The following is a 26593-nucleotide window of genomic DNA, read 5'->3' as shown; positions in this document are numbered from 1 at the left end:
ATTAAATTATGGTTACAAATGCTTTATTGAGATTTTGTGGCCTAATATGTAGTCAGTTTTGAAAATATTCTGTTGGCATTTGAAAAAAATGTATATTCCTTGTTAACTATGTATGTGTATATATATATATATATACACACACACACACATATATATACACACACATACACATATACACACACAGTCTGAATGGGTAATTTTATTTTTCAAATTCTTTAAAACGGAATATTACTCAGCCATTAGAAATGACAAATACCCACCATTTGCTTCAACGTGGATGGAACTGGAGGGTATTATGCTGAGTGAAATAAGTCAATCGGAGAAGGACAAACATTATATGGTCTCATTCATTTGGGAAATATAAATAATAGTGAAAGGGAATAGAAGGGAAGGGAGAAGAAATGGGTAGGAAATATCAGAAAGGGAGACAAAACATGAAGACTCCTAACTCTGGGAAACGAACTAGGGGTGGTGGAAGGGGAGGAGGGCGGGGGTGGGGGTGAATGGGTGACGGGCACTGAGGGGGACACTTGACGGGATGAGCACCGGGTGTTATTCTGTATGTTGGCAAATTGAACAAATTGGCTAATCTATAATTCTGAGGATTTTCCTGTTTGAGTACAGAAGAATGAATGATACTGAAAACCTATTAAGATCTTTTTTTTTCTGTTCTTTAATTCTACTTAATAATATACTTTTATTACAAGTATATCAGTGTATATATGTGAAAGAAAGAAAGGAATGATAATTTCTACTGAGCAAATAGTTTCCATTTAAATATCCTATTTATGTGAATCAATATGTTTGGGCTTCTTATAGAACCACCTAGTCTGGAGGATGCAGGGAAGATGCTGAATGAGACTGTGGTGGTGAACAATCCCATTCAGTTGGAGTGTAAAGCAGCTGGAAATCCCTTGCCTGGTAGGTTCACGTGTGGACTCTCTAACTTACTGACATTTTAAGATATCTGGAAAAAGCTAAATCTGTTTATGAGCACAATATAGTAATTACTAATAAATGAAAGATTATAGAACACATTACAAGGGTAAAGCATTGATAAGGATGATATAAAGGATGATATTTTTGAATTTTCACTGCTTCTAACTACATGAAATAATTTACCCATTGTTTACACAAGGTAAAAATATGTGAATAACTAGTTGTCTTATTGTCCTCACTGTGGCCACAAAACCCACAATGGTAGTTTTTTATACATTTATGTTGAAAACTATGTTTTTTCTCTAGTTCAAATCGATTATGTTTATAAATCAGTCATTTAATGAGTGTATTATTCTTTTTGTTGATTCTCATCACTGGTAACTTATTAATATGAATCAATAAGAACATAATTTTTAGGCTAATAGTATATATACTCTGGTTTTGATCGAAAGCATAGATAAATTTTTAAAATTTTTTATAGATGAGAGGAATATATACAACAAAAAAGTATAGAATTGGTTAAAAGTTTGCTATCAAACAATATTGATATATTAGAGATAACAGAATATTTGCTTTATAATTTAATTTTCAATACTTTTATATTGGCATGGCTAGTCATGTTTTTCTTAGGGTTACCTCCTCAAAAACCAATCCTAAAGACATATTTAAACTGATTAAACTTGAATGATAAGCATAAGAACAAAGCAATTATTAGTATTTTAGTTAAGCTCCAATTTAGTGGTATTGAGCTTTAAAAGAAAAAATTTAAATAGACTTGTTTCTTTTTCCCCTTGCAGCTATTAAATGGTACAAAGATAACCGTCCACTCTCAGCTTCCACCGGTGTGACTTTCTTGAACAGAGGACAGATTATTGATATTGAAAGTGCCCAGATCACCGATGCTGGCATATATAAATGTATGGCCATCAACTCAGCTGGAGCTACAGAGTTATTTTACAGTCTTCAGGTTCATGGTTAGTGCCACTCCCCTAGACTCTTCCTGGGATAAAAATGCATTCAAAATGATTAAGTACTTCTATAAAATTTCAGTGTGAATATTTTACATAGTGTGTTTTGTCATCTTTATTTAAAGGTGCAGTGCTATAAAACTGATGACTGTTTTTATTTCCTGATTCCTATTAAAATGGTCTAGTTTCATATGCTGTTGAACGTGAGTTTGCTTTAGATGAACTGTTGAAATAGTCACCAACGGTCTTATCAGCTAATGACAATAACCCTGTTTGTAAATATTGTCTATCAAAATCATAGGTTTTGGTCAAAGAAAGATTTTAAGTTATTGTCTCTAATAATGCTTTTAAGACAACTTAGTAGTCATGGATACAGTGGAGGAAGACATATACACACAAGCATACACATTCCTGGAAATCAAGAAATAAAAATATACTTTGTGATTAAAAACTGGATTTCCTAAACAAAGTACCAAAACCTCCTTCTCCTCACCTATAAAATGGAGATACTGATAATTAGACAGTAGATTAGAATAAATGATATGAAAGAACTCCCCAAACTCACCAAAACAAAACCATGAAAAACCCACATGTGAAAACACAACTGTCATTATTTGAGGTGAAATATTCTGTGATGTTAATATATCTTACTTTTTAAAAAAAGATTTTATTTATTTATTCATGAGAGACATATATATAGAGAGAGAGAGACAGGCTGAGACACAGGCAGAGGGAGAAGCAGGCTCCCGGCAGGGAGCCTTGATCCCTGGTCTCCAGGATCACGCCCTGGGCTGAAGGCGGTGCTAAACTGCTGAGCCACCCGGACTGCCCAATATATCTTACTTTTATTTATTTTTTATTTCTTTTCAGTGCCCCCATCGATTTCTGGCAGCAATAGCATGGTGGCAGTGGTGGTTAATAACCTGGTGAGATTAGAATGTGAAGCTAGAGGAATCCCTGCTCCAAGTCTGACCTGGTTGAAAGATGGAAGCCCTGTCTCTAGTTTCGCTAACGGGATACAGGTACTCTCTCATTTCTTAAGGACACTCTACCACAGGATTTGGAGAATAAGAATTAACAAAGGTTATCCAAAAACATACACATACACATCCATAAATACCATAGCCACAAAACTGGGATTCTAAACAATTCTTTAAAAGCCCAGTACATCTAAGAATTCTTCTATTTCATATGTAGGTACTATATTTTGACCATTTGCTTCACTTTCTACTTACCTCTCTATCCTCATTCCCTACCAGCATCACAAAAGATAACTTGTACAAAGAAATGTTCATCAACAACAAAAACAGGAATTTCCTCATAAAATTTATATTTAAATGTTTGGAAACATTACTGAGTTAGAGAACCATATACAGTATATTTAATTTTATAAAAACATCAAGTTATAAAGTAAGAAAAGTGAGAAAAGCAATCTTGTAGAAATGAAATTTGAATCTGAGAAAGCAGTTTAAGTGCTTCACACTGACTCAAAATTATAGAAGCACATATATCTCTTTTAAAGCGTACTTTAATTTTATTTTGTCTAGCAGATTTCTTAGTTCTCCCACAATTCTACTTCTTTAGCTTTTCTCAGAAATCCAGTGCTTGCAGAATTTGGGACCATAGAATATCCAGTGTTAATGTCATTATTTTAGAAGGACAACTAGACCAATGGAATAAAAGAGTCATGAACGTGACTGATTAATTTATTTGGCTACTACTTCACTATTAATTATAACTTCTTATTTATCCTACCCAAGAAAATTAGAAGGAAGATTAGCTCCTCCTATTCCCACTTCTCATCTTTCTCCTCTGGTGGCTTTTCTTCTCTCTGCAGTAAGGATGGGATGAGATTGGACCTTCACTTGATTTTGTATATAAGGACTTGTTTTCAGTGGTTATTACCAAGTTTTTGTTCTAGCTTTTTACACTCTTCTTTCAAAGAGAAAATGAGAAATAGATTATATGATGCTTTCCCACTTTAAAATACATAAGTGGAAAAATAAATAAAATATCCAAGTGGAAATCTTTCTGAAGGTAAATGTCAATTGATTAACCTCAGAGAATAGGGAAAAAAGACTGTTTACATATATGTTTCTTTAAAGGGCATGTTGGCTATTTGTCTTTCTTATCATTGAAAGGTTCTGTCTGGAGGCCGCATCCTAGCACTGACCAGTGCTCAAATCAGTGATACTGGGAGATACACCTGCGTGGCAGTGAACGCTGCTGGGGAGAAACAAAGGGACATTGACCTCAGAATATATGGTGAAATATTTTAATAATTATTTTTGTTCTGATAAAAATGTGTTTAATTCCTGAGATCATTGAGGAAGGTAAGGGAAGTTGTTGACAATAAAGAACCATGAGCAATAGAGATAATATTACAGTATTAATTCTAATCAAATTCTACCTTTCTGCCTTACATTTGACTTTATGTGATTTTCCTTTATTAAAGTTCTAAGAAATTAAGCATATATCTAGCATGCTAGGCGTTGGTTTCATAGAATACTCTAAAGAACATGACCATGGAAAGCAGCTTTGCAATTTGGAAGATATAATCTTCTCACTGTTCAAGTAGCTCTCTTAATCTATTCTTAATCTAAAAGACTTGATTTTATTACTTTTAGGTTATATTTATAATAAGCATATTTTATAGTCAATGCTACGTCTTTAATTAAAGACTATTGAGAAGCAAAAGTTAAGCACAAATTTAGAGAAAATTCAAGTTTTTTCTTTTTTTTTCAAGTTTTTTTCACCCATGATACAGCCATAAGTTACAAAAGGAAACGTCTAATTCTATCACAGCAAAAGTCCTCTCGAACAAAGTTCAATCCTAATTTACCTGCATTCATAGAATGTGTTTTTTTCATTCCATATTTTAGTTTACCTTAGCATTAAGAGCTGTTTTAGGCTTTTTTTCAGTGTCTTATTTGCATTATATTCCTTTGTCATGGAATAATGGAATTGTTTTTCCATGGACCCTCAAAGAGTAATTGTTTTTTTTTCTATTTTAATTCCAGTATAATTAACATACAGTGATATATTAGTTTCAAGTGTACAATCCTAAGTCCCACTTCGCTTCCACTCCTATTCAAAATATCTTTTTTTTTTTACACCCAGACCATGTGGGTTGACTCCTCCTTACAAGTTTGCTAAAAGTAAATGTAATGATCACAAGTAACTTATAAGTCATAATTTTTTAATTTAAAAAACACAAGAAAAACCACTTTGTTGCAACATGGCTAACTTAGATGTCTAATTGTTCTAAAGTGGCTCAGTTGGCATTAGTAAGCTACTGAAGGGTTCTTTGTGCTCCCTCTGTTCTATTGCTTCTGTAGTTGCATGGGTCCACATCTAGTCTCTAGCTTTGCTAGTGCTCTGTGTCTGAGATAACAGATGGGTCTAGGGACACCTGGGTGGCTCAGTGGTTGAATGTCTGCTGTTGGCTTAGGTCATGATCCCCCAGGGTCCTGGGATCAAATCCTGCATCAGGCTCTCTGTGGGGAGCTTCTCCCTTTGCCTATGTCTCTGCCTCTCTCTTTGTGTCTCTCATGAATAAATAAATAAAATCTTTTTTAAAAAATAGGTCTAAAATACCCAACCTAAGGGAATCTACTACTTCCCTTAAATCTAATTGGGTCATTTTTATGTTTTATGAAGAATTGGAATGCTGATAGTCTGAAATATCCTTAGAGAATGATTCAATCAGTCAATCTAAGAACGTGATACAAAATCTCCTTCAATTATTATCAAACAAGCAGAGGGTCGACATGAATATTTTCTGGGTTTCAGTCAGCAGTGAAAATCTGGGATTGGCTCCTTCTGTTTCTACATGGGTTAGCATCAAAAGTATACCAGAGAGACAATAGAGAGTTGATATTTTCCAGGAGCCATAAAAATAAACATCATTATTTTTTTTTATCATTTGCCAAAGCATTTCCGTACCACCCTTTTGGTCTGAAAAGTGGGATCTTTCCTCTGTTATAAAAATCAGATGGCTAGTGTATATATATTTAGCATTTGAAATATAGATGCATAGTTTCTGTGCTCCACATTAGTATTATTTCTTTTTTTAGTATTATTTCTATATATTATATTCCTATATTCATAGTAATAATCTTGACAATCTCATGTCTCATTGGAGCCTAATGAATATTCAACCCCAACAGCCAATCGCCTTCATATTTACTTTGTAGACTGTGGGGGTGATAAGAGGAGTAGATAGTGGATAAAATAGCTTTCCCTATGATTATAACAGTAGTTCAGTAAAAAAATTTCCCCTGGTATAAATTCAGAGGATATTTTACCATATTCTAGGTGCCATAACAAGAGAATTGGGTTTTTAAATGATTGAGATTCCTATTGTACCTTTTCTTTGAACCTCAGAGAACTTTGTCTAGCATCTCAACAAGTGTAACCCTACAACAGTGCTGATTTTGATAATTAAATTTAATAACTGTAATTTGTAGGATGAGAAACAGACATGATATACCCCTTCCTAAGCAATATAACCACAAAGCTAAGTAGGGATAACATCTAAGGAAGCTGAGATCTAAAGGGTAGAGGCTTGTTCTCTTTTCAGACTAAACAAAAAGTTGGAAATGAAAGGACAGAAAACATAGATGCATTTCAGTAATATGTATCCTCAGCTATAATTAGATTTACTTTAATTTATGTTCCTTAAGAAACAAATACTCTATTGTTTTTGCATTTTTCCTCTCAATTAAAAAAAATCTGGTTTCTTTTTGAACTTAATTCAACTCCTTTAGCCATAAAGAAAAATAATTGGAGGAAAAATATTTGGAAATAAATTAACATTCTGCTTTCTTGAATTATTTCTGCCTTTTACTTCTACAAGCGTCATAAAGAATTCATGCTCTTTTATAAATGCTATAAATACTCTAAACATATTTTTATACAGTTATGGTACTTTTTTGTTCACTGAGACCAGATTTTACCTGAAATTACTTCCAAGATGTTAAATTGGCTATTTTACTTAGGGCTTTCTGTGCTAAGACTGGTGAATGTATCTGTTTTCATAATATCTTAGAAAATAGCACTAATTGTGCTGAATTTGCTAATATGTGGCAGTTTTAATCTCAGACTGGTTATATATCTTTTATCTCATGTGTCACATATTAAAAACAATACTACTGTTTTCTGTTCCCCATAGATTACTTTAAATTTATTGAGAGCCAGATGTCTGTATGTGCTGTTCAATTGAGCAGAAGGGATATCAGGAATCTCTGCACAAATGCTCTGTTACTCTATTCCAGCTATTGTGCATGGCATTTCTTTGCACCATGGCATCAATTCCTTTGGATTTAGCACAGGTCCTACATCCAGATACTCTATAAGAAAGTGGCCTTTAGTTTACATGCCTTCCTTCTTTAGGAGACATGGTAGCAGAGAAACCTCCTGGTTACAGAACTGCAATGTTACTTGTCAAAACCTATTGCATTCATTGTCATTTTGCCACATGCCACAAGATCCAGCCTGAAACAATGGCTAATGAACTATAATAACAATCCTTACCACAAAAATCTTATTTCTATCAAAGCATTTGGAAAGTCCCTTAGGATTCATTTCAGTGCAGCATAACCTTTCTTACCAAAAAAAACACAAATACTACAAATATGGTACATTTCCTACAATCCTGAATAGTTATGGGATTTAGTGAGAAACGGCCAAGGAAATTCCTCTCTGTGTTTTTTTTCAGAGTGGCCCTCTTATAACAGGCTTGATTTCATCGTTAGTTTGTGTTTTTTGAATTATTATAAATACAGTCCTGAATGAGTCCTTGAGAGGTTATGGAGCCCACCCTCTCATTCTTGGCAGGACTGTACCTAAACCATCTGAGACAAATGATTGTTTACTCTATATTTTAATACACCCAAGGGAAGGAGATTCCTTAGACTTCTCCAAGTACACATTTCAACATCTGACAAGCTTGATAGCCAGGGAGTTCTAATTTTAATCTCATTAAAATTTCAACTCATTTCCTCTTTTTATGTAATTGTATGTTGTACAGCTGGTCATTGCTTTCGTTTTGTTCTTTATTGTGTCATTTATCCCACATGGTCTTTATTCCATAGAAAGCTGGCAAGGCATCATGGAAAACCAAAAAGGGCTCTAAACTGCAAGTCAGAAGACTCCTAGCTTTGCCACAAATTAGTCACATTATTTCAAATAAGTTACCGTCTGTCACCTACCTACTTCATGTTTTACACACTGTGAGGCTGGACTAGATGGTCTCTTTCAACTCTACTTTTTTTTTATTTTGCCTCCATGTCTATAAAATTTATTTTCTTTTGCAAAAATATAAACAAATCTCAAAATGTATGTATGCTTTTAATTATTGTTATTTCCAGAGTGTTTCATGAGTAATTTACTACTTTGGAAATCTTAAGCAGTAACATCTAGTTCAAAAAGTTTCTGAAATAGGCACTTGGTGAGAACTTCCAGTTCTAAAACTTCTTAAAGTGAAAAGTTAATGAAAAGTATTTCTGTTCAATAGGAACATGTTAATCAGGGATTTATTAATACTTGATTCTAAGCCAAATGATGCAAAGAGGGTATGTTAGAATTATTGTGATCCTACATCTCAAAAGAACTAATACATTTATTTGTGTATGTCCTGATGATTAATAAAGATAAGCACTGTGTTGGCCTGTTTTATCTTGAAGAAAAATCCTTCTTTCACTTAGTTCCACCAAATATTATGGGAGAAGAACAGAACATCTCTGTCCTCATTAGCCAGTCTGTGGAGTTACTATGTCAGAGTGATGCTATCCCACCACCTACTTTGACTTGGTTAAAGGATGGCCGCCCCTTGCTGAAGAAACCAGGCCTCAGTATCTCTGAAAATGGAAGTGTGTTAAAGGTAAGGCTATAGATTCATTTACTTCTTATATTATTCCTAAGCTCATGGCTTTGATTTTAAACTTGCCCATCTACAAGTGTTCTAATTTCATCTTATAAAATTCTAGGTACCCTTTTATTAATGAGGTTTGTAGTATTTTAAAATTTTATGCTTAGTAAGATTTAGATATTTGTCTATCCATATTTGTAGCCAGAAGCCATCCAGAAATGCTTCTGGGAAAATATTATAGAACTCTTGTAACGAGTGCTTCATTTTTAGTCATTCACCCATTCTAGATGCTCTGCATACCATGTGAAATATAGACATATTTCCTACCCTCAATTTCTTCCAATTTTGCATAAATATATGAAAATTAACAATTCCATGGAAAATGCAATAAGTACTATAAGTCTCATTACTTGTAGTAATTACTTAATTACTATTTGGATGGTATAGATAATACATTTTAGGAGGATAGCAAAAGGGGAGGCTATGTTTGCCTGGAAGTCTTAGAAGTCTCCTTGACTTTTTATGTGTAAATTGGACAAAAGGCCTGATTAAAGAAAGCAGGTAAGCTAGTGTCCTCATATTAATGGGACAAAAGGCCTGATTAAAGAAAGCAGGTAAGCTAGTGTCCTCATAATAACCCTACTGAGAAATTGAAAGAAAGGGAAAGAATGGCTAAATAATCTGTCCATAGTTACTAAGTGTCAGAAATGGGATTTTAATACAGGGAGTATAGCTTTAAAACTCATGCTACTAACCACTATTCCACATAGCTTCTTGGTAAAGGAAGACTATTACTCACATACAAAGAGAGTCTTGAGAAGTGGATGATGGTGTCCACACAGAGGAAGCTGAGAAGCTTATATAAGGAGAGCAGAAGCATGGGAGAAAATGAGAGGGAATATGAAGTGTGTTAGAGGCAATGACGTAGAGACCTTAGGGATTATGATCTGTAATAGAGGATCTGGGTGAAGAAGGAAAGGCCAGAATAACTGATAGGAGGCATGTAGAATGAGTCAGTTGAGCTATATAGGGGGAGAAGAGCAAAAAGCACTGGCCATACTTAGAGGCAGACCCAGAACTCTAGAAATCAACTGGTAAAATTCTCAAACCAATGAAGAAATCGGGTCTATTGAATCTTCACCATCATCTTTTTTCTGGCTTCCCAAACCAATTGAGATCTGTGCTCTGAAGAAATCAACTCCTATACCCAAAACAATTCATGCAAATCTTCAAGCAGGTAAAGTAATAGATTCTTACCATTTTATTTTGCCTGGAACACACCAGGCAATCAATAAATTTTTTTAAGTTTTTATTTTAATTCCAGTATAGTTAACATACAGTGTTGCATTAGTTTCAGGTGTAGTTTTAAGTGTAGTGATTCAATGCTTCCATATTTCACCCATTCCCTCACCCACCTCCATTCTAGTAATCATCTGTTTGCTCTCTATAGTTAAGACTCTTGTTTCTTGGTTTGTTTATTTCTCTTTATTTCCATTTGTTCATTTGTCTTGATTCTTAAATTCCAGATATGAGTAAAATCATTTGGTATTTGTCTTTTTCTGATAGATTTCTTTCATTTAGTATTATATTCTCTAGCTCCAACTATGTTGTTGCAAATAGCCAGACTTTATTCTTATTTATGGCTAGATAATATTCCATCCCAATAATAAATATCTTTATATGTCATTTGCCAATATCTTCTCCCATTCCATAGGTTGCCTTTGAGTTTTGTTGTTTCCTTTGGTGTGTAGAGCTTTCTATCTTGATGAAGTCCCAGTAGTTTATTTTTGCCTTTATTTCCCTTGCTTCAGGAAATCTATATAGAAAAATGTTGCTATGGCTAAGACTTATCAAAACACAGCAAACACCACAGAAGGACAAACAATCATAAGAGAATATTATGAAAAATTATATGCTAACAAACTAGGCAGTCTGGAAGAAATGGACAAATTACTAGAAACATACAAACTACCAAAACTGAAACAGGACCCATAACCAGCAAAGAAAATTGAATCAGTACTCAAATATCTCCCAACAAACAAAAGTCCAGGGCCAGATGGCTTCTCAGGGGGAAGTTCTACCAATCATTTAAAGAGGAGCTAATACCTATCCTTCACAAACTGTTCCAAAAAATAGAAATGGAAGGAAAATTTCCAAATTCCTTCAATGAGGCCAGCATTACTTTGATTCTAAAATTAGACCAAGACCCTAATTAAAAAGAGAATTACAGGCCAATATCCCTAATGAATATAGATGCAAAAATACTCAATAAAATAATAGCAAATCAAATTCAGCAATACATTAAAAGAATTATTCACCACGACCAAGTAGGATGTATTTCTGGGCTGCATGGATGGTTCAATATTCACAAGTCAATCACCACATTAATAAAAGAAAAGATAAGACCCATATGACCCTGTTAATAGATGGGGAAAAGGCATTTGACAAATACAGCATCCTTTCTGGACAAAAATCCTCAACAAAGTAGAAATAGATGGAACATACTTCAATATCATAGAGATCATATACAAAGGACCCACAGTTAACATCATCCTCAATGGGGAAAAACAAGAGCTGTTCCCCTATGGTCAGGAATAAGACAAGGGTGCCCACTCTCACCAGTACTAGTTAACATCATGCTGGAAATCTTAGCCTTAGCAATTAAACAACAAAAAGAAATAAAAGGCATCCATATAGTCGAGGAAGAAGTCAAACTCTCATTATTTGTAGATGACATCATACTGTAGGTAGAAAACCTGGAAGACTCCCCCCAAAAATTGATAGAACTAAGGCATGACATGAATCAGCAAAGTCACAAGGTATATAATCAATGTACAGAAATTTGTTGTATTTCCATGCATCAATAAACAGCACAAAAAGGAATCAAGGAAGCAATCCCATTTGTAATTGCACCAGAAACTATGAGATACTTAGGAATAAACCTAACCCAAGAGGTAAGATCTGTACTCTGAAAAATATAGGACACTTATGAAGGAAATTGAAAAGGATATAAGGAAAATGGAAAAACATTCATGCTCATGGATTGTAAGAACAAACATTTTAAGATGTCTCTACTGCTCAAAGCTATCTACTCATTTAATACAATCTCTATCAAAATACCACCAGCATTTTTTCACAGAGCTAGAACAAACAATCCTAAAATTTGTATGGAACCATCAAATACCCCAAATAGCTAAAGCAGTCCTATAAAAGAAAAGCAAACCTGGAAGCATCACATTTCTGTACTTCAAGCTATATTATAAAGCTATAGTCATCAAGACAGTATGGTACTGGCACAAAAGCAAACAATGGAAGAGAATAGAAATGGGTTCACAGTTATATGATTAATTAGTCTTCAACAAAGCAGGAAATAATAGCCAATGGAAAAAAGAAAGACAGTCTCAACAAATGATGTTGGGAAAACTGGACAGCAACATGCAGACCACTTTCTTATACCATACACAAAAATAAATTTAAAATCCATGAAAGACCTAATTGTGAGACAGAAAACCATCAAAATCCTCTAGGAGAACACAGGCAGCAACCTCTTTGACCTTGGCCTTAGTAACTTTTTTTTAAAGATTTTATTTATTCATGAAAGGCAGAGAGAGAGAGAGAGAGAGAGAGAGAGAGAGAGAGGCAGAGACACAGGCAGAGAGAGAAGCAGATTCCATGTAGGGAGCTTGATGTGGAATTCAATCCCAGGACTCCAGGATCACACCTTGGGCCGAAGGCAGATGCTCAACCACTGAGGTACCCAGGCATCCCTGTAACTTTTTTTTTTAAGATTTATATTTATTTGAGGTGGGGAGGAGAGGCAGAGGGAGAGGTAGAGAATCCCAAGCAGACTCCCCACTGAGCACAGAGCTCAATGTGGGGCTCAATCCCATGACCTTGAAATCATGACATGAGTCAAAACTAAGAGTCAGACACTCAGCCAACTGAGCCACCCAGGTGCCCCCATAGCAACTTCTTATTAGACAAGTCACTGGAGGCAAGGGAAGCAAAAGCAAAAATGAACTAATGGGACTTCGTCAGAATAAAAAGCTTCTGCACAGCAAAGGAAACCATCAACAAAACTAAGAGATAGACTACAGAATGGGAGAAGATATTTGCAAATGACATATCTGATGAAGGGTTAGTATCCAAAATTTATCAAGAACTGATATAACTTAACACCCAAAAAACAAATAATCCAGTTAAAAAATGAGCAGAAGACATGAATAGACATTTTTCCAAAGAAGGCATCTAGATGACTTACAGACAGATGCAAATATGCTCAACATCACTTATCATCAGGGAAAGATAAATCAAAACCATGATGAGATACCATTTTACACTTGTCAGAACAGCTAAAATCAACAACACAAGAAACAAACGATATCAGTGAATATGTGGAGAAAGGGGAACCCTCTCACACTGCTGGTAGGAAGGCAAACTGGTACAGCCACTTTGGAAAACCGTATGGAGGTTTCTCAAAAAGTTAAAAATTGAACTACCTTAACATCCAACAATTGCACTACTAAGTATTTACCCACAGGATACAAAAATATGGATTTGAAGGGTTACATGCACCCTGCTGTTTGTAGCAGCATTATCAACAATAGCCAAACTGGAGAAAGCCTAGATGTCCATCAACTGAAGATATGGTATATATACACAATGGAATATTACTCAGCCATCAAAAAGAATGACATCTTGCCATTTGCAGTGATGTGGGTAGAGCTAGGATGTATTATGCCAAGCAAAATAAGTCAGAGAAAGAAAATACCATATGATTTCATTCATATGTGGAATTTAAGACACAAAACAGATGAACATATGGAAGAGGGAAAAGAGAGAGAGGGAGAGAAACAGAGACTCTGAAAGAGAATAAACTGAGGGTCGATGGAGGGAGGTGGCTGTGGTATGGGTGATGAATGTTAAGGAGGGCACTTGTAATGATGAGCATTGGGTGTTGTATGTAGGTGATGAATCACTGAATTCTATTCCTAAAACCAATATTGCACTGCAACTGGAATTAAAATAAAAATTTGAAAAAAAGGAGCAGTTTGCCAAACCCAGTATAGGAAGAAAACATGTAATAAACCAGTAATACAGGTGTTATTTTACTGAACAATATTCTAGACATATAAACATTATCTATTTTAAAGCCCTAAATAATTTATTCAGAAATTGTGATTTTTGTTGCTATTTTATCTGGATTTTATTTAATTATATTTTAAATGCCTTTCTAGACCTTCAGTCACTAATAATAATTAAAATAAAGTATGATATAGATGAAAATTGTTGAATGTTGATTTAAGTGTTGAATGTGGGTGATGTGCACATAGCCATACATTTTTACTATTCTCTCTCCTTTCTATATGTTTGAAAATCTTTAGAATACTCATGAAAAATAAGAAGTCACTAATAACAATAGAAAAACTCCAATTATGAAATAGAAACTGAGGTTTCAAAGCATGGTTTTGTTTTTAGATTGAAGATGCTCAAGTTCAAGACACTGGTCGCTACACCTGTGAGGCAACAAATGTTGCTGGAAAAACTGAGAAAAACTATAATGTCAACATTTGGGGTAAGTGTGATTATATGTAATTAATTTAAGATCATTTATAGATAGACTTCCTTATCCTAAGTGTGTGTAATTTTGATGTGGAATGGTTTTCCTCTCCTGCCTGAGCTTATTCCCTTTAGCTCTTACAACCAGTATCTTCTAATGATTGATCTTTCTCCATGAACTGATGATCAATTGAAATAAGTCAAAAGGCCAAGTCATGCATGTGGATTCTGTGTGTGAGAGAGAACACCCACACTTGATGGGAGGTGGGATTACTCTACTGACCAGTTAGAAAAGTTATCCTTGCTTGAAATTCTACCATATGTTACCAATTAAGATAATTTTTAGGAATTATCACTTTTACTCAGCTACAACTGTATGCTAATTGTTAAAAAGTACCCCCATTTCCAGCATATTCACCTTTATGTTATTTACTTCTTTAAGTTCATTTATAACATGTCATGCTCTCCTAATTTTGATATTTGTTTAAACTTTTTAGCTACTGAGATAATGAGCTGAGATTTATCTTGGATTTGTAAAAATTTATTCAAAACCACATTTAAAATAAAAATAGGTAGAGGAAATAATTTGATTCCAGTGGAAAGAAAATATGTTTTAAAACTTTAAAAGCATGTATTTATGTAGAAAATGATTTGTTAATGATAAATCACCCTTTTAAAATTTTTAAAGGAAAATTAGGAGAGGTGCTATTCACTCTTTTATAAAAGATTAATTTACCTTTAAATAGTATAATTTACTAGGTGGTAATTTATCTACTACATATTAGTTATGTGTCATTAACATATGTCCTTGCCTCCTTCCATCCTTTTTCTTCCTCCATTACTCCTTCCTTTTCTTTCTCACTTCTTTCCAATAGGAAGAATATTTGTATAACTTCCAATATGGACAAGATGCTGAACTAGGTGTTGTCAAGTAAAGGTTGAAAAGAAGAAAAATTAGGAGAGATGATCAGTTAGAAAGTGAGGCGATAAATTCATTATTGTGATGCTATCTTGAAGATAGCTGTAGAGTGTCCATGTGAAGCTGTCCTCAATGCAGGCAAAAATAGAAGCCTATAATTTGAAGAGAGAGAGAGAGAGAGAAAATATTTTAAATATAAACTTGGAGACATGATTATATATGTGGCAGTTGAGGTCCCTTAGAGAATAAGAGTGTGTACAGAAGAGTATTGTAGAATGACTCTCACATGTACCATATAAGAAAAGAGACAGAAAAAATACACAAATGAGAAACTGAGAAGAAGCAGTGAAAGAGGTGAGGGAAAACGTGTCATGAAAACTAAGGACAGTAGTGTTTCCAAAAGAAAAAACATAGACAACAAATAAATTGGACATAGATGGGTGGGTAGGTGAATAAATGAATAATGTCATATATTGCAGAGAAATGAAATTAGACATAAACTGCAAAGTGTAGTTTACAAATAAGATGAATGCCTCTTAAAGAAAAGCAATTAAATAATGGAAAGTAGTTTATGGTAGATATAATAATAAATGATAGGGGGAGAAAGTTGATACATCAAGGATAGAGTCACTCAAAAAATATTAATGATGTGTCTCTCTGTTCTAGTCACTATGCTTCATGCAGGCATAGAGAGGTTGATGAGAAAGACAAAGACACTGGTCTCACAGAACATATAGTCTGCTGCTGCAGAAATATCTTTACTTTAAATAGCCAATTAAAATTAAATCTCCTAAGAGATTTTATGGGAGTATTTGTGAAAAGACATACCAGGATTTATGACATCTAACTGAGATTCTAAGGATGTGCAGGCATTAGCTCTCAAAGGGGATGGAAGCAACACCTGGAGAATACTGTCTGCATTCATTGAACTAAGCATCATTCACTATGGAGCCTGGTGTGGTGAAGTGGAGAATAAGAAGATATTAGGTAGGAAAGGTTAAAAGGGGCAGATTGAAAAGGACCCCTAAAACAAATTTTTAAAGATGGATTTGATTCTTGAGGCAATTGAGTACTGTTAACATGATTTTAAGAAGGACTAAGGTGTTCAGATCCATATTTGGGGAATAAAACAGATCAACTCTAGTAGTATTAAAGAAATTGAATTAACAGGACTAATTGATTACATGGAGAGGTGTGAAAACAAGAAGAGTAAAGGATGGATGTCAGTACGAGTTGGCCAACTAGGCCGTGTGGATAGCAGCGTCCTTCCCTCAGAGAAGGAACAAAGGTAACTGAGTTCAGTTGTGGGCAAGTCAAGTTTGAAAGGCATCCAAGTTGAGATGGTTAATGGTCAGGTATAAAAATCTGGACCTCACATGGGGTCTGCTTTACAAATACAGATTTGCAAGTATTTGTGTCAATGGAAGCCATGGGAGCAGAGGAGGGTGGAATTGAGGTTGGACATGGTGAACTTATACTGATGGCAATCTATGTAATTGTCATTTTCTTCTGCTGAGTTTTCCATCTGTCATTTTCTTCTGCCGAGTTTTCCGAGTTTTCTGAATAAACTGTAATATTCATCCAGAAGAAGGGTGTTGTAAAATAGGAAGTACAACAGTGCAAGGTAGTTAGGATTATTGGCAAAGGAGTAGTTGAAATTATTGATCATGAAATCTAAGCTGGAGAGCCAGTAAACAAGATTGAGGCAGCTGGATTGGGAGGTTTTTGAGAGGTGAAAAGACTTGAGATTCAATTAGGTTGATGAAATGAGAATTGGGAATAATTGAGTAAAAGAGCTATAAGGACAGAGCAGTAGAACACATTCTAGATGATGAACATGGTGGAGAAAGGATGAGGAGATCAAGGATGGGAGTAAGCCATGATGGTAAGATTGGATAGACATGTAGATGTTGAGTTCATACAGAAGAATGCCAGGTCTCCATGTGAAGGGGAAGGAATAAAACAAGTACCAGGCTGTTCAGTTAGTACAAAAAGAATGGTGAGTTCATAGATGATGGTGAGGGAGAAAGACAAGTAAATTGGTGGCATGAGCCTCAAAGGAATAGGTTTTCACACGGGGGCAGTTGAAGTTGAATAATGCCTGGAAGGCATTGAGAATGAGTTGAATTCTCCCCCGACTCATCAACTCCCAGGAGCTTGGGAGAACAAGCTCCCACACCATACTGCAGCCAGAGAAGCATCATGAAGGGAGAGTTCAGCCAGCAAAGGCAGACTCAGACTCCTTGAGAGAAGTGTGGTAGTCAGGGTTCACTTAAAGGTTCCAAAGGGAAGCCGAAGGACAGTGAGGAGGAAGGTTGTGCATTCTAGAAGATGTAACATATCCATTTCTTAGATCAAAGAAAAATAATGTCTGTCCTGTAAAATAATGTTGTAAACCTGGTGTTTTCCAGTTCTGTTCAGTATCTGAGACATCAAAACTGGCTGAGCACAACTGACGGTTAAGTGTAAATTTGGTAGATGCTTTAGCTTTTTGATGCAAGAAGTCTAATTATCTATAGTGCATTAGCTTCTTTGTATGCCACTCTGAATAGATGTATTAATTAAGCTCCTATCTATGAGAACAATAAGTCTGCTAATAGGTATTTATTCTACATCTTACAGTTGACTTATAATATGGTATTGATATGTCAGCCTCAAGTGCTAATTATTTCCTTGTGTCATTTGATTAGAAACCTTTTTTTTTAATGTAAAGTATTAGGAAATTTTATGTTAAGTCAATGTAAAAATAGTATTTTTTCATTTTTTTTCATCTTTCAGTACCACCAAGTATTTATGGTTCTGATGAACCCGCTCAACTTACAGTCATTGAAGGGAATCTCATTAGTTTATTGTGTGAATCAAGTGGTATTCCACCCCCAAATCTCATTTGGAAGAAGAGAGGTCAGTATTCATCGTCAACATTTATAAAATTATATATAAATGTTACATGAATTTATATTTTGTTTGACAAACAGATCAGTTTATAGACAAACTTTCCTGGGGTTTGCATACTAAAATACTAGATAGCATGATTGCTTTATATTAAATGTGTAGCATGTGATAACACTTTATCGAGCTGAAAATACTCAGTTTTTAAACTGTTCTCCATAAAAAAATTAATTATCTGTATTAGTTGATTGCTTTATAATCTAATGCATTACAGGGTGGCTATAATGATCAAGAGTCCACCATTCAAAGAATTCTTTTTTCTTCTTTAGAGTAAACTTTAAAAAATACTTTCTATGACATTTTTGCTATATTTGTGACAGCTATGCAATGTATGTGAAGATGGAATTCTGTAGTTGAACAAATTTTCAGTTTATTAATCAACAAATATTTATTTGTATCCTTAAGTATCAGATCATCTGTATTTTTAAAATCATTTTGTCTTACTGTTTTATGATTTTATGTTATTTTTCTAAGTATGCTTTCAAATGCAATGCTGATTGAAAGAAAAATTTGGGGAAGATAATCTTGATAATGTCTCCTCTTCCTCCTGCTCCTCCTCTTCTTTCTTCTCCTCCTTCTTTTTGCATAGGATTATTTTACAGTATCATCTTCCTTTTAGGTACTCGAGCTAAGATGTAAATAAACTTATTTATCAGAGTATGTACACAAAATGCTACATATTTTTGCTTCGTATTCTGCTATTTTGTCTTTTTTGCAGGCTCTCCTGTGCTGCCTGATTCTGCAGGGCGAGTCAGAACTTTTTCTGGAGGCAGACAGTTACAGATCTCAGTTGCTGAAAAATCTGATGCAGGGCTCTATACATGTGTGGCATCGAATGTTGCTGGAACTGCAAAGAAAGACTATGGTCTCCAAGTTTACAGTAAGTTATTGATGAGCCAGACTTTCTTTTAATCTTTCTGCCTTTTCTTTTTGCTTTTTCTTTATATCTTTAAGATACATTCAAGGCAATATGGTTATAATATACCTATCATAAGACTCACATGTTTGAATTGTGCTCACATAAACAAAGAGCAATTGTTTATTTCTGTCATTCACTTAGCAATACAGCTGTGCACTCTGCATCAGCATGCTGATAGAACACACATCAGTGTGGTTGCAATGTATTGGGGGCAGGATAGTGGATGTGTGGAATGGGGAGAGATGGCATTTTATCATAGGTTATATTTGTAAAATGCGAAAATACCTCATTTTAAAGAACATTTAATTTGTATACGATTTTAAAGTGTTTTAAATATTTGCATTATCTCATTTAACCTTTACATGAGCTGATATGAAACAAAATTATTGCCTATATTTTGTATATGTAGTAATCTAAGCCCAGAGAGGTTTCCATGAATGACCAAGGTCACATGGCTTGATTATAGTAGGACTGGCACTAGAACACAAGATTACTACTAATGCTGGCCCATTTTATTCCCCCACACACCTATGTATTAGAATTGGCCTAACTTTTTTTCTTAGAATAAGTATCAATTAGGTAAATTCAGCTGCAAAACTACAGAATAACTGGTGATTAGTGACTTAACCAATTAGAGACTTATTTTCTCTTATAATGAGAAAGCCTGAGGTTGGCAGTCCCTGGAGTTTGACAGTACCTTACTTATACCAAGACAGGAGAACTAGGATTCTCCTGTTCCTAACTTGGTGGTCTCAAGATCATTGCTGCAACTGTATCAAGTTCACAGTGAAGGCAAAAATAAGGGTAAGGCATGGTATGTTTTCTTTTCATCAAAACAGCAAAAAAATTCCAAGCCCATTTCCTTTAGCCCTCATGCCTACCAAGCAGATCTTTATTTAGATTTCATAGGCCTGAATTGATTCATGTGGCCACCTCAGGTTTCAGAGAAACAGTCTCAGCTTTTCCAACTCCTATAGTGGATGGTAGAAGGAAGAAAGGAATTGATTATGAGCAAGGCTACCATACCTATTTTATTATTAGTACTAGGAAGGCTTCTGTAAATTAGAGCTATGAGTGATAAGTTCAAGTGTTGTATAACTTGTTAAAAATCAGGGAAAGTAACAAACAGAATTCTTTTCTTACTGTGTTGATAGCTTTATTCTAAGCACAAACACATTTTTGAAACATTGGAAAGGAAGTCCACCTCTCAATATAGTAATGCCATGTCTGTTAGCCCTGGGTCCTTTCTTCAGTAGTTAGTATTTCAACATCAAAAATGAATTTGATGGCTGATAAAAATTCCTATGCAAGACTTGAAACCTTACTATTTCACTATTTTCTCTTTTTCTTCTTCTTCTTTTTTTTTCAGTTCGGCCAACTATATCCAATAGTGGCAACCACCCTACTGAAATTATTGTTACTCGAGGGAAGAGTATTTCCTTGGAGTGTGAGGTGCAGGGCATTCCACAACCTAAAGTGACCTGGATGAAAGATGGCCGTCCTTTGACCAAGGGAAGGGGAATGGAAATATTGGATGAGGGTCGCATCCTTCAGCTGAAGAACATTCATATATCTGACACAGGCCGTTATGTGTGTGTTGCTGTGAATGTAGCAGGAATGACTGACAGAAAATATGACTTAAGTGTACATAGTAAGTATACAGAAGCTCAATAAGTCAATCCACTGGCCATTGTAATCTATAGCATCCCAGATGGGAAATGCAAGCCTTCAGTGTTGGGTTTTTTATTTACAGTCTATGATTTTCTTCATGTATACCTTTTCTCTGCATCAGTCTCATCAATTATCCTTCTGTGCCTGACCTCCCATTTCTTACCTTGCTGAAACAGGCATATAATTGGATTTTCTCTTAGAAGAAAAGTGCATAGTAAAGTAGATTTAATTGTCTAATTGTCTTCTTCAAGTGCTTTTGAACCAATACTATCCCAAGTACTATTCCTTGATTCTTTGTTTTCCAAATTTGCTGTCTTGGTTAGTATCTGTCTAGGTTCCTTAGAGTTTACTGACTCAACATCAGTTGCTCATGAGTTGTACTGAAGTCAGCTTTAATATTCTAATTAATGAGCCATAAATGTCAATAGAAATAGACCAAATATATATATACTTGGGGACAGCCATTTGTATGCCTGTAATTTAAATTGCAATTTTAATTTAAAAAAAATCTGTTTATTTAAATTAAAAACAAAAATAGCTTACCCACCCCCACTGTTCTCTATGAACTTGGCTATATTTATTTGTTTGTTTTTAGATTCCACATCTAAGAGAAATCATACAGTATTTATCTTTTTGTCTGACTTATTTCACTCAGCATAATACCCTTGAGGTACTTCCATGTTGTTTTAAATAGCAAAATTTTGTTTACAACTGAACAATAATCCATTGCACATATATATCCTTTAATTTCTTTATTCATCCATTGATGGACATGGGTTGTTTCCATTGCTTGGCTATTGTAAATAATGCTGTGATGAACATGGGGGTGCACATATCTTTTTAAGTTAGTGTTTTCATTTTCTTCATATAAATACCTAGAAATAAAATTACTGAATCGTATGGTGGTTCTATTTTTAATTTTTTGAGGAAACTCAAAAAATCTGTTTACCAGCAGTGGCTGCATCAATTTACAGTTCCACCAGCAGGGCCCAAGGATTCTCTTTTCTCTTTTCTATTTTCTCTTTTCTCTTCTCTCTTTGCTTGTTAACTTTCATCTTCTTGATAAAAGCCATTTTAAGAGATGTGAGGTGATAGCGCATTGTGCTTTTGATTTGCATTCCCTGTTGATTAATAATGTTGAGTACCTTTTCATGTACGTTTTAGCCATCTATAAGTCTTTTTTGGAAAAATGGCTATTCATAGTCTTTGCCTATTTTTAATTGATTGTTTTGGACTAATGAATTGTATGGGTTCTTTATATATTTTTGATATTAGCCCCCTATCAGGTATATGATTTACAAGTATTTTCTCCCATTCAGTAGGTTACCTTTTCATTTTGTTGTTTCCTTTGTTGTGCAGAAGGCTTTTACTTTGATATAGTCCCAGTAGTTTATTTTTGCTTTTGTTGCTTTTTGCCTTTGGTGTCACAATTGAAAAATCTTCTCCAAGACCAGTGTCAAGGGGGCTTATGTTTTCTTCTAGGAGCTTTATGGTTTTAGATCTTATTTTCAAGTCTTTAATCCATTTGAGTTCATTTTTATGTATGGTGTAAGATAGTGGTCCAATTTCATTCTTTTGCATTTCGCTATGCAATTTTCCCAGCACCATTCATTGAAGAGACTGTCTTTTCCGTATCAGATATTCCTGGCTCTTTTGTTGTAAATTAATTGACTGTGTTTGAGTAGGTTTATTTCCAGGTTCTCTATTCTCTGTACCATTGATTTATGTATTTGTTTTTATGCCAATACCACACTGATTTAATTACTATAGCTTTGTAGAATAGTTTAAAATTAGAGAGCATAATGCTTCCGGCTTTCTTTCTCAAGATTGCTTTAGATATTTGGGGTCTTCTAAGGCTCCATATAAATTTTAGTATTATTTATTCTATTACTGTGGAAAATGCCATTGGAGTTTTGGTAGGGATTGCATTACAAAATAGGTTACTTTGGGTAATATGGACATTTTGATAATATTAATTCCTCAATACTTTTATGTGCCTTCTTCGATTTCTTTCATTATTGTCTCATAGTCTTTAACATACAGGTCTTTCACTTCTGTGGTTAATTTATTCCTATGTATTTTATTCTTTTTGATACAATTGTAAATGAGATTGTTTTCTTAATTGCACTTTCTGGGACTTCATTATTAATTTATAGAAATGCAGTAGATTTTGTGTATTGATTTTATATCCTGCTACTTTAATGAATTCATTTATTCTGACAGTTTTTGGGTAGAATCTTTAGGTATTACATTTTTTTTAAACTCATGGGGGCTTGAACTCACAACCCTGAGCTGAGATCAAAAGTCAGATACTTAACCAACTGAGCCACCCAGCCACCCCTGTGATTTATAAATCTACAGAAACAATGATAATTTTAATAGGCACAATTTTATAACTTGAATCCAATTAGGACATGCACAAATTCCAGTACTAATATCTTTAATTTGTAGCAAACGTGTGAGCCAAAGCAAACATAATCAGAATATAAAAGAGAAGAAGTTTCAATATTAAGTCTCTCTTTTGTTAGGCTACTTTTAATTTTTAGGATTAGGATTGTTTTTTTAGAAAACTCTGCCTATAAGAAGGTCATGAATTCATATTAGAGATTTACCAGACAAGATGAGTGAGTCATAGAAAATAATTCACTACCAATAAAATAACAATATGAAAGTCATTTACTGCTATGAGTGGGGAAGAAGGGACATTTTTACTTCCAGGAATGTCACACTAAAAATACTGCTACTTCTAATAAGCTAATTGTTGTGATTGCTTATTTTGCTTACTGTTGACCAAGAAATAGAGGTCTTATTATTAACCATAGGCTGTTAAGGATTTGGTGTTTGGTATATGTTAGCTAACTTCTTTTCCTTTTCTTGTCTGTTTTATCATATAGCCCCTCCAAGCATCATAGGAAACCATGGGATACCTGAAAATATCAGTGTTGTGGAAAAGAACTCTGTGTCTCTGACTTGTGAAGCTTCAGGAATTCCCCTGCCTTCGATTACGTGGCTTAAAGATGGGTGGCCTGTCAGCCTTAGCAGTTCTGTGAGAATTCTCTCAGGTACTAGAAATTTTCATACCCTGATAATCTGGTTAGCTTCATATGGCCACAGTTTCCCCTTAATTTCTCTGTATTTTATTTTTTCTTTTTGATCTAGTTGCTTACTATAATGCTGATCATATTAAGGAAAAAATACTTAGAAGGACATCAGAAGCTACATGAAAGGGGGAGTCTCCAAATACCTCTAGATCCTCTTTAAAAAAGAAATATCAGCACTTGCTTGTTACTTAAATCATAGGTATGTCAGAGCATTCATGCTAAAATGAGTAACAACCCATTTGAAAAGTGAGGAATGAAAAGAAGTACAGAAATTGAAGCCAAAGTCTAGAATGAATCACATTATATAACAAATCTCCATTTAACTAAGTATTTCAGGATGGATTAGTTTCCAATGAGCTAGGACTTTATGCTTATTGTAAAAAGATAGTCAGCCTATTCCCCCATCGAATTATTTAAGAAAATTTATTAGCTTGTCCTTTATGGACCAGTGTAAGCAGGAAGACAGGGATCTTGAGGCCATGCCACAGGAGTCTGCACTTCACTTCCTTCATAATAATAATTAGGAAACAATCTTGCCAAGCTGTAGTTAATAAAAGGCTTGGACACGTAGAAGAATACTTAATGTGCTGAGTGAAGGCATCTGAATTCAAACACACCTCACTCTGGAAATTTTGAATTAAACCTAACAAAATGAAAGTTAAATAAACTCCTACACTTACATTAAAAAAAAAAAAAAAAAAAAAAAAAGCAATGAGGGCTGCCTGGGTGGCTCAGTCAGTTAAGCCTCCAACTCTTGATTTCTGCTCAGGTCATGATCTTACGGTTGTGGGATTGAGTTTTTGCATCGGGCTCACGCTTAGCCAGGGGTCTGCTTCTCTCCCACTCTTTCCCTCTCCCCCTCCCCCTGCTCACTCAGTCTCTCTCTAAAATAAGTAAATAAATCTTTAAAAAAGATGAAAATTAGGGTGACATGTGGCTTCAGAATTCTTATAAGAAAATCTCTGAATTGTGTATGTTGTTCAGTATGCATTAAAAGTGTGATGTGGTTATCAAGAAAATCAATGCAGTATTTCACCACATTAATAAAATACATTTTCATGAATAAAAAAAGGAAGAGACCAATTGTATTCCGACTTAACTTACTCATTAGGAAGACTAGAAGAAGGATTTGTTGACAATATTTTCAAAGAAGGGTAACTATGATGGTGAATTATTACAAAATAATTTACATTTCCAATTGTATTAACCTGGAAAAATAAACTGTATGTAACCTTATACTTACGTAGTGAAAATTAAATTTAAATACTTGAAGAACCATGTCACAAAAAAGGATTATACTGATTCTCCCTAGTTCCAGAGGTTAAAAGGAATGCCAGTGAGTGGAAGATTCTAGGCACAGAATCTCAACTGCTGAAAAATTAGGGCTCTTTTTAAATAAAAAAGCTACATCAGGGCTCCTGGAAATGAAAAAGGCAAGATAGTAGTGATGTACTGTTATCACAAAGAGTGATCTACTCTAGCTTATTATAGATTTACGGGAGTGGTGTTTTGGTTTTGTTTAGCTTTGTTTTGCTTGACTAGCAGCTGGAGATCCCTGAGTGAACACATTAAAAGTATTTGACCTTGTGGTGCTGCCAAAGGAGTCATTCAGTTTTACAGCTGAACATGTGTATTGTGCAATAGATGAATGAGAATCAGATGAATGGCACATGACTTGCTTGGTCCTTGGTCTGTTGCACACTTCTGTTTGATTAAGATTAGTTCTCCTGAGACTTTGAGTACAGATTTTCTGAAAGCAGTACTTTTGTAAAAGCCCTGTCATTGTTATGAAGTTATCTGCCAAGAAAAGATAGCTGCTAAAGGAATTTAACAGGTACAAGAAACATTTCCGTTTAACTTACTGTCAGATCTTTTTGTTGTTTTTGACCCGATTAAATGAGAGAGCCAGGAAACAAGAGAAAGATCATGAGACAGGAGGCTGAGGTTTGCAGAGCTAGCAGTAACTCCTAACCATTGTACTGATTGAATCTCTCTCAACTGGAATCATATTATGGTCTCACTAACCTGAAGTAGCAGTGAGTGCTTGGATCCTTGCCTAATTAACACAAGTTTTTTGACATGTTTAGGTAATTTCTGTATTTAACTTTCCTTATTTAAATTCAATTGGGGGAAAAATATTGAATTCTGGTAATCAGCTTTGTTTAGTAAATAAGTTACTACTAAGGTCACCTTTCAACCAGTTGAAAATGGGGAGGTTGTTTCTAGGAAAAGCTCAGTGACAGCTTGCTGTATTTATAAAAACAGAAAACAGATGGACCCTCCCGAGGAGTCCAGAGCCAGGTGAATATTTACATGAAAATTTTCATGTTTAACCATTTCAATTGTTTTAGTTCCAATTCAGGAAACCAAGCAAAAGTATACCAGGTTAGAAAAGTATTATGAAATCTAAGACATGATTTACATTTTTTTTTCTGAGAATTTACTTCTCTCTCTCTCTCTTTTTTTTTTTTTAAATTTATTCTCAAATGGTTTCAAGGACCTCTTCTCTCAATGTCTGTTCTCTCTTGGCAGACTTTGTTTCAGTCCCATTTGCTGGCTTCTCTTCCTTTGTCCTTCATTGGAGTTTCTTTCCAAATCATACCCTTCAGCATATCAGAGTTTCCCTCTCAGTCTACAAGAATTTCTTGGATGAAGAATCTCTCTTCATTACATGGAAGTTCAAAATCTAAAAAGTAA

At 34.6% G+C, this 26593-nt stretch overlaps 1 protein-coding gene across 4 annotated transcripts in view; it reads left to right on the top strand.

Moving 5' to 3' along the window:
• The window catches only part of HMCN1 (hemicentin 1), a 464969-nt gene that overhangs the window by 306652 nt on the left and 131724 nt on the right, over positions 1-26593 (top strand). For all 4 annotated transcript variants that reach the window (XM_077901922.1, XM_077901921.1, XM_077901924.1 and 1 more), the window contains 10 exons: positions 820-921; positions 1737-1913; positions 2778-2929; positions 4049-4172; positions 8615-8790; positions 14257-14353; positions 18035-18157; positions 18924-19085; positions 20494-20775; positions 23690-23857. In XM_077901922.1, coding sequence (XP_077758048.1) covers positions 820-921; positions 1737-1913; positions 2778-2929; positions 4049-4172; positions 8615-8790; positions 14257-14353; positions 18035-18157; positions 18924-19085; positions 20494-20775; positions 23690-23857 — 1563 coding nt within the window. The remainder of the gene's footprint in view (positions 1-819; positions 922-1736; positions 1914-2777; positions 2930-4048; positions 4173-8614; positions 8791-14256; positions 14354-18034; positions 18158-18923; positions 19086-20493; positions 20776-23689; positions 23858-26593) is intronic.

Source organism: Canis aureus, chromosome 6, assembly GCF_053574225.1.
Source record: "Canis aureus isolate CA01 chromosome 6, VMU_Caureus_v.1.0, whole genome shotgun sequence".
Classification (NCBI taxonomy): domain Eukaryota; kingdom Metazoa; phylum Chordata; class Mammalia; order Carnivora; family Canidae; genus Canis; species Canis aureus.
Note: the sequence above shows the minus strand (reverse complement) of the source record. Positions and strands in the feature narration are given on the sequence as shown.